The sequence below is a fragment of the Blennius ocellaris genome (genome assembly GCF_963422515.1).
Source record: "Blennius ocellaris genome assembly, chromosome: 16".
Classification (NCBI taxonomy): Eukaryota; Metazoa; Chordata; class Actinopteri; order Blenniiformes; family Blenniidae; genus Blennius; species Blennius ocellaris.
The window spans coordinates 20,983,607-20,997,272 of NC_137665.1; the positions used below are offsets into that span (position 1 = coordinate 20,983,607).

The following is a 13,666-nucleotide window of genomic DNA, read 5'->3' on the forward strand; positions in this document are numbered from 1 at the left end:
AAAGGTGAATGAATACTGATAAAACACGCAAACACTTCCATTTAAAATTTTAATTAAAAAGTTAATAAGTGAGTGGGATGAACCAATAAAAGCTACACTGGAGCCTGAAGTGAGCAAACGCCTTATTGATCCAGGAGCTTCGCTTAAACTCAGCGTTTGAGCTCGTTCCAAATATCTGCTGCATTAAAAAAAAACATTAAAAGCAGCTTGTGCATGTTTTATTCTGAGTGAACAGAGTGCAGGTTTGATCCAGACGTCTTGGGAAGCGTGCAAGCTTCATGAGGAGGATTTATATCTTGCCTCATATCCACACGCCAGGTTCAAACCAGTGAGAGATAAGAAACGGTCCAGTTCATGGTCACGCCTGCTTCTGTGTTGTGCCGACCGTTGGTTTCCATGACAACGAGCGTGACAACGTCGTTCATGTGTGGGTCACGGACGATAATGAATTGAGGGAAATGTTAGGACACGCTGCAGTTTTTCCCCTGACACTGAGAAAACACTGGCTGGGTGCAGGAAGGACCCGTCCTGGTGGAGCGAGTCGTCAGAGGGCATCTCGCTCTGCAGACGCTTCTCTGTCTGGAGGCGACCTGAGGATTCAGGAGGTCTCCCAGCCACCAGACCACCGGTGTTTAGGAGTAACCGGTTCCCTTGTTAAGTGATGACCCTCTCATGATTTTATCAGTCAAATTTTAATCATGTTTCGCATGTAGCCTCGCTACCGCGTGAGCTCCATGTAGCATGTAGCATGTCGTACTGGCTCGGCTGAGTTGCGCCTGATTCAGGTCTGTCAGCTCCTGCAGGTAAAACCAGACCAACATGGCGGCTCAGACACAAGCTTTCTCTTTTATTACTGAAACAGTTCAGTGAAATGTGTTTCTGGAAACATTGGAGGCGAGAAAGGAGCTGTGCAGTTAAAACACCACTACGCATTCACCAGTGGTGAGGGGGCGTGGCCTGGGGTGATGGGGCGTGACCTGTGGTGAGAGGGGCGTGGCCTGTGGTGAGGGGCGTGGCCTGTGGTGAGGGGCGTGATCTGTGGTGATGAACGTGGCCTGCACTGAGGGGGTGGAGCCTGTGGTGAGAGGGGCGTGGTCTGTGGTGAGGGGCGTGATATGTGGTGAGAGGGCGTGGCCTGTAGTGAGGGGCGTGATATGTGGTGAGAGGGCGTGGTCTGTACTGAGGGGTGCGGCCTGTGGTTAGAGGGGCGTGGCCTGCGTCGAGCCTCATGACTTGTGGTGATGGGTGTGGTCTGTGCTGAGGGGTGTGGCCTGTAGTGAGGGGCGTGATCTGTGCTGAGAGGGCGTGGCCTGTGGTGAGGGGGAATAGCTTACAAGTTCACAGCTTGGTCTCAGAGTTTAAAAAGTTCCCGCTGCTGGCCGACGTCAGGAAGCAGTTCGTCCTCCTTCCTTCTGGACTGTGAATCAGACTTAAGGTTCTAAACGTTCTGGTACCTTGAAAGTCTATGTATGATCATATTAAACAGCAACAAACCCAGAATACATCTTTGGCAGACAACATGAAATGAGCCCAGGTTTGAGCTTACAGAGAAATTGTGTTTAAGACCAGATTCAAATCATGTTAATCCTGAAATCCAAATCCAAATAAACCTCCGACTGAATCGTGTCGTCGAGGAACAACGCCTCAGAGAAAACAGGACTGGAAGGAATCAAACTGTTGTTCTGAGTTGTTTTTCCACCCAGAACAGACGACTTGGCGTGAAAATGCAGTTAGTGGACTGTGAGGCGCAGCAGCAGCTCCAGTCAGATCCTGCATTATCAATGTTCTGAGCTCCGGCTGCTTCGCTGCACAACAGAAAACTAATTCTCTTCACTGTCGTCATCAAAGTGTCAGAAGTGACTCACGTCTCCTCTGAGCTGCTTCAGCTCTGGACAAGCTCCGCCCTCGTCTACCGCTACGTTCACACACCCAACCAGAGCCAGAACCAGAACCAGAACCAGAACCAGAGCCAGAGCCAGAGCCAGAGCCAGAGTCAGAACCAGAGCCAGAGCCAGAGCCAGAGCCAGATCCAGAACCAGAACCAGAGTCAGAACCAGAGTCAGAGTCCGAGTCAGAACCAGAGTCAGAGTCAGAGTCAGAGTCAGAGTCAGAGTCAGAACCAGAGTAAGAACCAGAGCCAGAGCCAGAACCAGAACCAGAACCAGAGTCAGAGTCAGAGTCAGAGTCAGAGTCAGAGTCAGTCAGAGTCAGAGTCAGAACCAGAACCAGAACCAGAACCAGAACCAGAACCAGAACCAGAACCAGAGTCAGAACCAGAGCCAGAGCCAGAGCCAGAGCCAGAGCCAGATCCAGAACCAGAACCAGAACCAGAACCAGAGTCAGAGTCAGAGTCAGAGTCAAAGCCACGGTCAGAGTCAGAGTCAGAGTCAGAGTCAGAGTCAGAGTCGGAGCCAGAACCAGAATCAGAACCAGAACCAGAGTCAGAGTAAGAACCAGAGTCAGAGCCAGAGTCAGAACCAGAACCAGAACCAGAACCAGAACCAGAACCAGAGTCAGAGTCAGAGTCAGAGTCAGAACCAGAGCCAGAGCCAGAGCCAGAGCCAGAGCCAGATCCAGAACCAGAACCAGAACCAGAACCAGAACCAGAACCAGAACCAGAGTCAGAGTCAGAGTCAGAGTCAGAGTCAGAGTCAGAGTCAGAGTCAAAGCCACGGTCAGAGTCAGAGTCAGAGTCAGAGTCAGAGTCAGAGTCAGAGTCGGAGCCAGAACCAGGGCCAGGGCCAGGGCCAGATCCAGAACCAGCAGCACAAACATGATCCGGGGTTTGTAATCCTCCATCACCATGTCAGTGATCAAGACAGAGTGAAGATTCTTCACTTCGTGTCGCTGCAGAAAAGTAGATGAAGGGTCGTCGAGACAAACCGTCATTGTTTAACCTGCATCTTGTTTATTCTGTCCTTATGTCATCAAACCTGCTGGAACTGACCTGGACTGACCTGGACTGACCTGCACTCACCTGGACTGACCTGGACTCACCTGGACTCACCTGGACTCACCTGGACTCACCTGGACTCACCTAGACTCACCTGGACTGACTTAATGACAAAATGAATTACTTGAAATATGATCTGTTGTTTAGATATCCTCTTCTTCTTGCTCTTCCTCCTCCTCCTCCTCTACTGATGCTGATGCTCTATAATCTGATGCTAGACGAGGAAGATACTCTATAAGCTGATATTAGAGGAGGAAGATGCTCTATAATCTGATATTAGAGGAGGAAGATGCTCTATAATCTGATATTAGAGGAGGAAGGTGCTCTATAATCTGATGTTAGTGGCGGAAGATGCTCTATAATGTGATATTAGAGGAGGAAGATGCTCTATAGTCTGATGTCAGAGGAGGAAGATGCTCTATAATCTGATGTTAGAGGAGGAAGATGCTCTATAATCTGGTGTTCGAGGAGGAAGATGCTCTATAATCTGATGTTGGAGGAGGAATGTGCTCTATAATCTGATGTTAGAGGAGGGAGATGTTCTATAGTCTGATGTTAGAGGAGGAAGATGCTCTATAATCTGGTGTTCGAGGAGGAAGATGCTCTATAATCTGATGTTAGAGGAAGAATGTGCTCTATAATCTGATGTTAGAGGAGGGAGATGTTCTATAATCTGATGTTAGAGGAGGAAGATGCTCTATAATCTTATGTTAGAGGAGGAAGATGTTCTATGATCCGATGTTAGAGGAGGAAGGTGCTCTATAATCTGATATTAGAGGAGGAAGGTGCTCTATAATTTGATGTTAGGGGAGGAAGATGCTCTATAATCTGATGTTAGAGGAGGAAGATGCTCTATAATCTGATGTTAGAGGAGGGAGATGCTCTATAATCTGATGTTAGAGGAGGGAGATGCTCTATAATCTGATGTTAGTGGAGGAAGATGCTCTATAATCTGATGTTAGAGGAAGAAGATGCTCTATAATCTGATGTTAGAGGAGGAAGATGATCTATAATCTGATATTAGAGGAGGAAGATGTTCTATAATCTGATGTTAGAGGAGGAAGATGCTCTATAATCTGATGTTAGAAGTTACATCAGACGACTCAGTTGCATCTAAACTTTCCTGACTTCTCATCAATTGAGACATTCGAGCAAAATGATTCCAAAATTCCGGTTTCAAATCGAATAAAAAATAAGAAAATTCTTTATGATTTCTCTGGTCACCATGGCAACCAAAGTCTAATGTGGCTGTTGTTCATGTGCGTCCAGGAAACGATATGTAGAATTTGAGTAAAAGGACTTAAAGGGTTCTATTAGTGGGCTGAGAAGGGCTCCTGGTGGAACGCCGTCGTTTCACTGTGAGCACGTCACACGTCAGCAGCGGTAGCGGATCGTCTGTTCAAATAACACCATTAAAACGCCGTCCGATCAACACATTTCCTCTTTGGGTGAAACCCATTTCCCTGGACAACGCCACAAATCCACTCCCATCACATATCCAGTCTACGGTGGATCAGCCCCAGTCAGGTGAAGTCAGAGCAGAGCGGTGCTGCCGTCCCAGCCGGTCCTGGTGGAGGACACGCAGGGTGAAAACCAGAGTGAGACCTTGCCCTGCAGAATGTGGGACACCCTAGCAGGCCACTTAGCGAGCCAGCTGATCTCAGAGCAGGGAGCTGGAGACCGAGCATGAGGAGCCGCCCGGAACGCCACAATTATCTCTGGACAAAAAGCGTGCGCCGCCCGCGCACGATAATAACTCGCATCTCAATTTTACAGCCGGTGCTGAGTAGGCTTAAGGGACGGCAGCGTGGGGGAGACGGGGCCTCGGACGGGGCGTCGCACTTAATTTGCCGCACACTTCCTGTGGAGGGAGACCGGGGGAACAACCGTCGGTTTCCGGGGACGTCAATCAAAAAGATGTGCCGGATTAAGGAGCAGCTCGTAAAGCTTCAGCTGCCGTAATCAGAACGTGGCAGGAGCTACACAATTTCGAGTGGAAATGTAAGGCTTTGTTGTTTTGGGGATTGGGAGAAAATTAAAAACTCGACTGTCTCCGTGGAAACAGGGGGGCAAAACTTTCTGAGGCGCTGCCACTATGCATGCTCACCAGGAACTAGTAGTTCTGCACATGCTCAGTAGAGCCAGTCAGAGCAAAGTGATGTCAGGACTCCCAGCTCTAATTCTCCTGGACTTGGTACTTTTATTTTAACAGTCACCGTAATAACAATCAAAATCGGTAGTTTTATTTTGACAGTCACTGTAATAACAATCCAATTTGGTGGTTTTATTTTGAAAGTCACTGTAATAACACTCCAACTTGATGGTCTGTCAATGAGAATGTTCTCTCATTGTTCATGTTTAGAAGTTCTCTGCTGTGTGTGTGTGTGTGTGTGTGTGTGTGTGTGTGTGTGTGTGTGTGTGTGTGTGTGTGTGTGTGTGTGTGTGTGTGTGTGTGTGTGTGTGTGTGTGTGTGTGTGTGTGTGTGTGTGTGTGTTCAACAACAGCACCCACTAGTGGTCCGACATGGAAACTACATCAGTTTCAGTGTTTTCTCGAAACAGACATTGATTTCAAAATGTTGCTTTGTAAACGCAAATCTTTTCTGAAACAAAAATACAATAAAGAGTTCACTTGATGAGGTCATGTTGTGTAAAAATCTACTCCCTCAAGGTTCTCCAGCAGTTCTACTCGTCTCCACACCTGGACCGACGCCCCAGAAGAAGAAAGAGTGTCCTCTCTCTCTCTCCTGGCTTGTTCCAGGTTTTAAAAAGTGTGTTGCTCCAACCGCCAATCAGAAATCAAACCCTATATAGTGTCATCGGGGGTTCAGCCAATCACAATCAAGGTAGGCTCCTCCCCCTTTGACTCCTCCCACAATCAGGCAGCTCTGCTCTGGCACATGGCACCACGAGAGGAAGTACTTCCTCCTCTTCCCATAGATGGTCATGTGTGGGCGGAGCCAGTCCAGCTCACACAGACACAGCAGATTCTGAATGCAGCTCCTAGGACATCAAAGTGCGGCGCAGCAGAGGTGTGTGACGTACCGTGGTTGGAAGCCTTGCTGTGAACCGGCGTGTAGTGGTTCTTGGAGGTTCTGACCGGCGTCTCGTCTTTGGGCGACCCGTCGATGGCGGCCATGTTTTCATGTTCGTACTGGGAGATGGGAACTGGTCCTTGTTGCCTCAGAATGTCCGCCAGGGCTCTGGAGAGAAACGACACAGACGCACTGAGCTGGCTTTTGTTTTGTTGTTTTTTTCAATTAGCAAGCAGCTTCTACTGCGTCTTTCCTTTGGCTGCGGCTCCAGTTTGGACCGAAGCGGAGAGGAAATCCAAACCACAGCCACAGTCAGAGGGGAGGCTCGTCCTCACAATGGACACGCGCTCATTTAACCAATGGAATTCACATTTCTCCAACTGGTTGAATTCAATCATCGACTCAGGAGACGACAGAGGCGTGTTCTTAAAGGAAGCCGTTCAACTGTGTCAATGTCAACCTGAAGCAAGCGCAAAGTCCACTTTTTCCACAGCGTGTGACTTTGGGAGATCTACGGTGTATTAATAGGTTCCCTTCCAGGAGCAGCTTCAGCTTCTCCTTCGCAGACCGAGGCGACCTGATTCTGCGTCGTCCCACATGATTTGCAGCAGGAGGAGGCCCAATTTAAAAACATATGTCTTAATGAGAAAAAGATTGAGAAGGGTGACGGGGGAGGGGGGGGGGGGGGGGTGTCAGTCAACAGTAGGTTTTGGTTTATGTGGACTTATACGGAAACTAAAAGTGCTTTAGTGAAATAGTCATCAGAATAACTGAGAGTGACAGGAAATGCAAAAGATCTCTGAATACAGTTTGTGTTGCTCAACGATTTCTTTGATCCAGAAGTGACAGCAAGACGAAGAAATGTTGAAAACAAAGAATTGTATTTTACAGATCCTGGATCTCCAACGGGGGTGAATTGAATGTGTTGATCAAGAGGAACCGCTCAATCTGGATTCATGCAGAAGCTGATGTGTTCATTTACCTGATTCAGAAGAACAGTGGGCCAACAACCCATCCTCCAGGAACACCATGAATACATAAATGAACGAATAAATACATCAATAAATACATGAGTGAGTGAGTGAGTGGGTGAGTGAGTGAATAAATAAATAAATAAATAAATGAATGAATGAATGAATGAATGAAAGAATAAATGAATGAATGAATGAATGAATGAATGAATGAATGAATGAATGAATGAATGAATGAATGCATAAATAAATAAATAAATAAATAAATAAATAAATAAATGAGTGAATGAATAAATAAATTCATTAATGAATGAATAAAAGAATGAATGAATGAATGAATACATAAATAATTTCTAAATATTAAATCATAAATAAACTAAATAGATAATTGAATGAATAAATGAATACATCAATAAGTGGGTGAGTGAGTAAGTGAGTGAACAAATTAATAAATAAATAAATAAATGAATAAGCAAGTAAATAAATGAGTGAATAAATAAATAAATAAAATGAATGAATGAATGAATAAATAAATGAGTGAGTGAGTGAATAAAGAAATACATAAAATGAATGAATGAATGAATGAATGAATGGATTAATGAATGAATGAATGAATGAATGAATGAGTGAGTAAGTAAATAAATAAATGAGGACTCTTCTGACAGACTATTGTGTTTTATAGAAAGGTTTTCTGTTCAGTCGTCTCTTTACTATAAATACTGATTAAAAAAATAAACTATCCATTATGTTTCCCAGTTTGACAAATAGTTCAAAAGTTCCCAAAATGTATTTATTTTTCTTCAAAAACACTGACATTAGACACCGTTATTTTAGCAAATCACCAACAAAGACAAATAAATAATATCATGTCACATAAAACATCCTGTGAATCCAAACACTAAAGAAAGCACTGCATTCTGGCCAGTAAACCGATAAAAAACAACCATTTCTCGCCTAAAGATTCACATTTCCTACCAGAACTGTGTCGAACATTTGTGGGTGGAAGCATTTAGTCAGTTTGTCCACTTAGTCTCCGGTCAGTATCACCAAAACGACCTGATCAGATTCACTATTCAGTCTGAGAGGAACCAGCGTAGAACTGCTGAACAAACTAGTTTTTGAAGATGTGCAGCGGAGGGATCACTTTGATCTGGATCTGACTGCCAATAAAAAGAGGGAGAATCAATCAAACGTTCTGAACTTTGTGCAACATCGTCCTGGAAGACTCGAGCTCTCCCGTCACCGCCGGTCAAAGCGAGCAGCCCGGAGCGCCGCAGCCTTGCTCGTTGGCGGGATTGCAGAAGCGTGGACTGCTCCGCCGTAAATTGCGTCTGGGTTTGCCGAGCGCACGGCGATCGATGGAGCTGCAGGAGCGACTGCTGCTGCAGCTCTGCTGCTCTGCTGAAGGTCAGAGGCGGAGCGGCAAAGGTCTGCTCACCCTCCTCCTCGGACCGCACCGCTTCAGACCGGCGCCGGGAATTAACGCCGGCAATACTGAGCCCATTCCTCGGAGCTCATCCAGCATGAGATTTGTTCTCACATTTTACCTTCGCCAAGGAAAGTTGGACGAGAAGGTTATGTTTTCTTCTGCGTGTATTTGTTTATATATTACATTGTTTGTATTTCACAAACTTTTGGCAAAAAAAACTTCTCTCGAATTCCGTGACATTTTCAGGGATGACTTGTCATCATCCAAGAAACGACCGTTAGATGTTGGGACGTTAACGTTTAACTGTTTCTGAATAAATTATTTTTTCAAAAAACTGTGAAAAACTGTCCCATACAAAGTGAATGAGAGGCTCCTCATGGAGGAGATCAAAGGAGATCAGCGTCAGTTGCCATGGAGACCATCTTCCTCCTCTAACATCAGATTATTGAGCATCTTCCAGGAAGTTGTACAGAGTCAGTCTGGATGTTTTCTGTGGGGACGGCGGCGTCGCCATGTTGAATAATCTCTGCTGACATTTCCACAGCAGCAGGCAGTGAAGCCATAACCGTTCCATCATCGTCAACCACGAAATGGTCTGGAGGCTCTGCTCTGGACACGGTGGACTCATGAATGAGCAGGACGACTGAGGGACGAGATGTTTGTCTTCAGCAGTGGGCGGAGAACAGACCTGAGAACAGTTCCCACTCATGGATTGTTCTTATACATTTACACTCTGGTTTCAGTGAGACGGAGCAGCTGGCGTAAAGCAGTGGTGCAAATGGAGAACATAAACACTGTGGTGGCCCTGTGGTGGCCCTGTCTTTGGCCCTGTGGTGGCCCTGTGGTGGCCCTGTGGTGGTCCAGTGGTGGCCCTGTGGTGGCCCTGTGGTGGCCCCGTGTTTGGCCCTGTGGTGGTCCAGTGGTGGCCCTGTGGTGGCCCTGTGGTGGCCCTGTGGTGGCCCTGTGGTGGCCCCGTGTTTGGCCCTGTGGTGGTCCAGTGGTGGCCCTGTGGTGGCCCTGTGGTGGCCCTGTGGTGGCCCTGTGGTGGCCCCGTGTTTGGCCCTGTGGTGGTCCAGTGGTGGCCCTGTGGTGGCCCTGTGGTGGCCCTGTGGTGGCCCTGTGGTGGCCCCGTGTTTGGCCCTGTGGTGGTCCAGTGGTGGCCCTGTGGTTGCCCTGTGGTGGCCCTGTGGTGGTCCAGTGGTGGCCCTGTGGTGGCCCTGTGGTGGCCCTGTGGTGGCCCTGTGGTGGCCCCGTGTTTGGCCCTGTGGTGGTCCAGTGGTGGCCCTGTGGTGGCCCTGTGGTGGCCCTGTGGTGGCCCTGTCTTTGGTCCTGTGGTGGTCCAGTGGTGGCCCTGTGGTGGCCTTGTGTTTGGACCTTGTGGTGGCCCTGTGGTGGCCCTGTGGTGGCCCTGTGTTTGGCCCTGTGGTGGCCCTGTCTTTGGCCCTGTGGTTGCCCTGTGGTGGCCCTGTGGTGGCTCTGTGTTTGGCCCTGTGGTGGCCCTGTGGTGGCCCTGTGGTGACCCTGTGGTGGTCCTGTCTTTGGCCCTGTGGTTGCCCTGTGGTTGCCCTGTGGTGGCCCTGTGGTGGCCCTGTGGTGGCCCTGTGGTGGCCCTGTGTTTGGACCTTGCGGTGGCCCTGTGGTGGCCCTGTGGCGGCCCTGTGGTGTAATGTGGTTTAATGTATCCTAAAATCTTAACCTGATGCTGGAGAATATTTCCATACTTCTAAAAGACTTTAGAGTCAGTTTACTTCTAACTACATAATAACACCTCAACCATTTATAGTTTAAAAAGTCAGTCGACGGTCTTATTCTTTGTTAAAGGGCCTATACATTATATAAATGATTGAATTGACTCTCTAACAAACACAACACATAATTTACATAAAAGGTACATCCAATCTGACGTCTTTTTTTTTTTTTATACTCAATTTTTATTGAACAGTTTTCCACATAAGGCAGAGTTGTCAGGCATAAAAAACATTGATCAATATTAAGCAGCATTCATGTAACAAAAATCTTGTATCTGTTGTAATAAACCACTATGGAAAGTAAATGGGTAATGAGGTGCCAGCATACATCAGTTATATATACATGATAGCGATTATTTATTCGGATACACTGTCCATTTTGTCCATTTTGAAGAGTAAATATCCGTCTGCAATCTTAAAACAAAAGTCAATCTTTCCATCTCGTGTATGTCCTTAATGATTTCAAGCCAATTATCCAGTGTGGGAGGGTCGACTTGTAACCATTTTCCAGTGATGGCTTTTTTCGCTGCTGCGGCAAAAATATTCAACAGATATCTATCAGTTCCCGTAATTGTTTCTGGTATATCGCCTAAATAGAGTGTCATACAAGTGAATGGGATCTGGAGACGGAGAATTTCTTGTATGATTTTCCAAATATTTCCCCAATATGTTTTAGTTTTAGGACAGTTCCAAAAGATATGATCGTGGTGTCCCTCAGAACCACCACAGGACCTCCAACATAGTTGGGTAGATGTTGTTTGATAAGATTTCAGTTTTGGAGTGATGAAAAGAACGGACCAGGTTTTTCCAGCAAAATTCACGCCAGTCCGCAGAGCATGATGTTGACATCGCAGTCTTACACATATTGATCCACTGTTCCAATCTGACGTCTTTAAAGATATATTCGGTCCATCGCATAGTTTTCTGCACACATTTCTAGTTTTTACATTGATTTAAGGTAAATGATCATTCTGGCATTCATGGGAAACGCAAATTAAAACGAAATAACAGGTAATTGTGTCTATAGTGGAGTATTTTCATCTCCTCACCATGGTTAGATTAGAAGAAAAACTATAGAAATCCAAATGTGGTCATTTTGTCCTTTAAATGGTGAAACTGGACGTTGTGGCAACTGAACTGGGATGACGATGATGATGATGATGATGATGATGATGATGATGATGATGAAGAGGAGGAGCAGGCAGCCTCAGGATGCTTCTGACATCAGCAGGCAGAGATTAGTGCACGTGCTGACAGAAAATGACTGAAAATGACCACAGGAAGTGTTCTTATGTTCTTCGTTGATCGAGTGGTTCTGCACCCCCCCCCCCCCACCCCCCCACCCCCCGCCAGAGGCTGAGTCTTGGCGGAGAAGACCACTCCCTCCCATTGGGCGGAACATGACCACTCATAATGGCTTTCTGGTGGCATTTGCTTTATCCGCTCATCCCCGAGCTTCAGTGGACATGAAATACCAGCCGCGTTCCCGCCGGGATTCTGCTCACAACTGGAGCTTTTTTTCCTGGAAAAGCAGCCGTCTTGACAGGGGTTTTTTTTTTTTTTTTGAAAGGGAAATACAATGGCCTGTGTTGCAAGATCAGGAGGTCTGGAGCTGGTTTTCACAGGATGAAATTACAAAGACAAAGTCAAACTAACCGTGAGGTTGAGACCTTGAATGCAGAAACCTAGAGTCTCTTCAACAGATCCTGACGGTGCCTCCGTTAAATCATATGGTTATGCCAACGAAAGACACTCGCTTCAAATATATACACAAACATATGTATTGGAATGAAATAAACGGACGGGGGAGGAAATCACTAAAGCAGGTTTTGGGGTCCGGACCCCAGCACCCCACCCCACTCCTTAATAAAAAGACATAACTGAATGAATACTATTGAGAAAAGCTCATTTAAAGCTAATTCTACTTCCCAAGTGAGAAAAAAACCCCATTGTAGGACGAATAAAAATCTAAACTAAAACCAGCTCCTTCTGTGACCCAACCCTGAGACTGTCCTCTGAGGATGTAGAAATGTGTCCCCCGACACTCAGCCGCTTCATCCAGTCCCGCTGTGTTTGGTTTCTTTGTCCATTTTACAGATTTTTTCGTCAACAAAAATCTGAATAAAATGTTAAAGAAGGGAAACTGAAGGTCCCAGTGGGACACAGCTCAGAATCATAAACACATTCTTGTCTAAAGCACCGTCCAAACAAGACAGCCAAAGTTGGACATTCAATGTTTAGTGAAGCGGGAATGAACTGTAATTATCTTATGGGGGGTGAAGGTGGGGTTGTGGGGGGGGGGGGGGGGGGGGGGGGGGGGGCGTTACAGCAGTAGGTCACATTGTCAATACGGTCACTTTATGATGTATTGTTGGCACGAACGCTGATATTTTAAATACTGTACATGTGAATAAAAGTCATTGGTTCTCTTCAGATTATGGGGACGGTATTTCCAATGGGAGGGGGGGGGGGGGGGTACCTTTCCCTCACCTCTGATTAATGCCCTTGTCCGCAGCTCACTGCTTCAAAGCCTTGCAAATGGCATGTTATTGGCCCAAATGGGAACATTTTCAATAACTTTGGGTTAAAGTCATTCATTCCTCATCTGGTAAATTATTAGGGCTTTTTTTGTGAACCCCCCCCCCCCCCCCCCACCTCTGATAAACGCCCCTGCCAACCAGGCAACGGAATCTCCACACGGAACGAAAGTTTCCCCCGGTTGTCTTACCTGTGCACGTTCATTTCCTGAGGGGGCTTGGTGGCTTTGTCGTAGGCAACTTTCGCGGAAATCCCAATGGCGATGATGAGCGCGATGACCCCGCACGTGATGTACACGGTGGTGTTGGTCTGGTCCAGCTCCGGGTCGTACGTGTCCCCGGTGGGCGCCGGGGAGGGCGGCTGGGTCTTGATCCAGTCCGGGGTGTTGTAGTTGGTGCAGCCCTTCTGCTCCAGCCGCTTCGCGCGGTCCGCGCAGCAGAAGCGCAGGAAGCAGCTGCCGCAGCAGAAGCGGTGGTCCGTGTTGTTGCACGCGAACTCCTTGTCGTACTGGCCGCTCACGTCGTAGTAGCCCATGCAGGTGTCGTGCTGGACGCCGGGAGCCTGGACCTGCGTGATCATCCCCGGGGCTGCGGGCGCTGCGGTGCTGCCGGTCACCTCCTTCAGCTTGGGGTTCTTCCTCGGGGAGGCTTTGCTCTTTCTGCTGCTGTTGGTCGAGGCGCACAGGACATTCGGCGGGTCGAGGTAGATCAGGAGAAGCAGGAGGTACTGTATCCCCATCATTTGAGGACGCGCTGGTGGTTTGTCTGCCGGCCTCCACTCTCTTCCTCTCTCTCTCTCTCTCTCTCTCTCTCTCTCTCTCTCTCTCCCTCTCTCTCTCTCTCTCTCTCTCTCTCTCTCTCTTCCCCACTTCTTACCGAGTGGAGCTTCTTGCGGGTTTCTCCGTGGCAGGTCCTCCGGTCTGTGCCGAGCTCTCACTGACGGACTCTGACTGGCAGCTCGTGCGCTCCTCGGACACCAACTGCATCTTCGGGC

At 47.5% G+C, this 13,666-nt stretch overlaps 1 protein-coding gene across 1 annotated transcript in view; it reads right to left on the reverse strand.

Moving 5' to 3' along the window:
• Positions 1-13,414, reverse strand: part of LOC308141458 (shisa family member 6) — a gene marked incomplete at both ends in the record, with an annotated part of 100,273 nt that extends 86,859 nt beyond the window's left edge. The window contains 2 exons of the mRNA XM_080511632.1: positions 5,998-6,155; positions 12,864-13,414. Of these exons, the coding sequence (XP_080367758.1) occupies positions 5,998-6,155; positions 12,864-13,414 (709 nt within the window). The remainder of the gene's footprint in view (positions 1-5,997; positions 6,156-12,863) is intronic.
• Positions 13,415-13,666: the final 252 nt, after the last annotated feature.